At 36.2% G+C, this 1,464-nt stretch overlaps 1 protein-coding gene across 1 annotated transcript in view; it reads right to left on the bottom strand.

Annotated features, from left to right (window-relative positions):
- Cyld (CYLD lysine 63 deubiquitinase) overlaps positions 1 to 1,464 on the bottom strand; it is a 41,260-nt gene that overhangs the window by 2,823 nt on the left and 36,973 nt on the right. The window contains exons 12-13 of the mRNA XM_026789180.1: positions 1,232 to 1,364; positions 342 to 450 (exon numbers count right to left, since the gene is read on the bottom strand). Coding sequence (XP_026644981.1) covers positions 342 to 450; positions 1,232 to 1,364 — 242 coding nt within the window. The remainder of the gene's footprint in view (positions 1 to 341; positions 451 to 1,231; positions 1,365 to 1,464) is intronic.

The following is a 1,464-nucleotide window of genomic DNA, read 5'->3' as shown; positions in this document are numbered from 1 at the left end:
TAGCCTCTCGATGCTTTCCCTTCCACTATAACTACCACACACTGTTTTCACATAGGTCTATTGTTTAGACATATAATCCAGTTAACCACTTCCCTCTTATTAACATTTCTTGTCTCTAATTTCTTGTCAGATAGTAAGTAAATTTGCATTTAAATTATTTAATTTTACCTCTTTTTTTTTAGAATAAATCCTAGCAGTCAAATTATTGAGTTAATATGTCTAAGCTCTTCAAATATTGAATTACCTGTCAGAAGTACTATACCCATAACTAATGAAAAGTCCAGGCCAACTATTTCTAAAACAAAACAAAACAAAAAACAAAGAAAGGACTATATACTTACTGTCTTCAAGCAAATCCGTTATATTTAATTCTAGAGAAGGGAAAATTTTTTTGAACATTTTGAAGTCTTTTCCAAACCGAGGCATCTGAATAATCAAGCATGATGGTGCCTAAAAAAAGACACATAGTTTTAGAAACCAAAGTCCTAAGGAGCTGGGGACTTAGCTCAATATAGTACTTACTTAGCATGTCCAAAGCCTTGAGTCCTAACCCCTGTACTAACGAGTTTCCCTATGAAACTGAAATAGTCATAGCTGTCAAGCTCAGTAGTGGTTTCAGCAGGGCTGTTGGCCCATGAAGCAGAGCCCACTTGTGAATGTGCAGTGTGGATGCAGAGCAGCAATAAGCTACAGATTTTCCAGACTTCCCCAGAGACAAACATGATAAAACAGACCATGGCATGCACTGCAGAGATCACACATTCTGACAGTCAAAGACACGTTTCTATTGCATTCATTAGCAAACCCATACACAAGAATTTATTGGTATTTTATCTCTTAACAGAGGGAGAAAAAATAACATTACCTTTGACATGTTTAGATACTATGCATGGGGAAAATGACAACTGAAACATGTATGCACACATATCTTTGCATTAAGCTACTTTAAACTTAAAAATTAGCTTTTGTTCCCTTTGCAACCCAAATCCAAAACATTCCAACTTCAGCTAAGCAGCTATCTTTAAAAAGAACAAAGTTAGAATACTTTTTTTAAAAAAAGTGTCTTCTTAACTATTTCTTCAAACTATTCTTGGTTAAAGCACAGTGATAGCTAGGTGTGGTTCAGTGGGGCAGCACTTGGGGTAGTGTGTTCAAAAGGCCTGAGTTTAATATCTAGCATTGATAAGAAACAAAATAAAGTAGCAGTACAAGTCCAGTTAGAATCACTAACCTCTGCAAATTTCAGGTTACTGTTGATAAAAGACCATTCTAGTAACTGTTGAATTGTAGGAACTCCAACTTTCTCATTTTTTTCCATAAAGATCTGATAGAAGTTGCAGTCTTGGACTTTCTGACCTGCTGATCTGGGAGCACACAGGAAGAAATGCATATAAGCCATCTACCAAATGCCTGAATCGAGTATGAAGCGTCTGACAGACCTGAGGACACAGCATCATAATGCTC

This window comes from Microtus ochrogaster, unplaced genomic scaffold (assembly GCF_000317375.1).
Source record: "Microtus ochrogaster isolate Prairie Vole_2 unplaced genomic scaffold, MicOch1.0 UNK15, whole genome shotgun sequence".
NCBI classification, from domain to species: Eukaryota; Metazoa; Chordata; class Mammalia; order Rodentia; family Cricetidae; genus Microtus; species Microtus ochrogaster.
The sequence above is the reverse complement of the archived record's forward strand: the minus strand, read 5'-3'. Positions and strand labels throughout refer to the sequence as shown.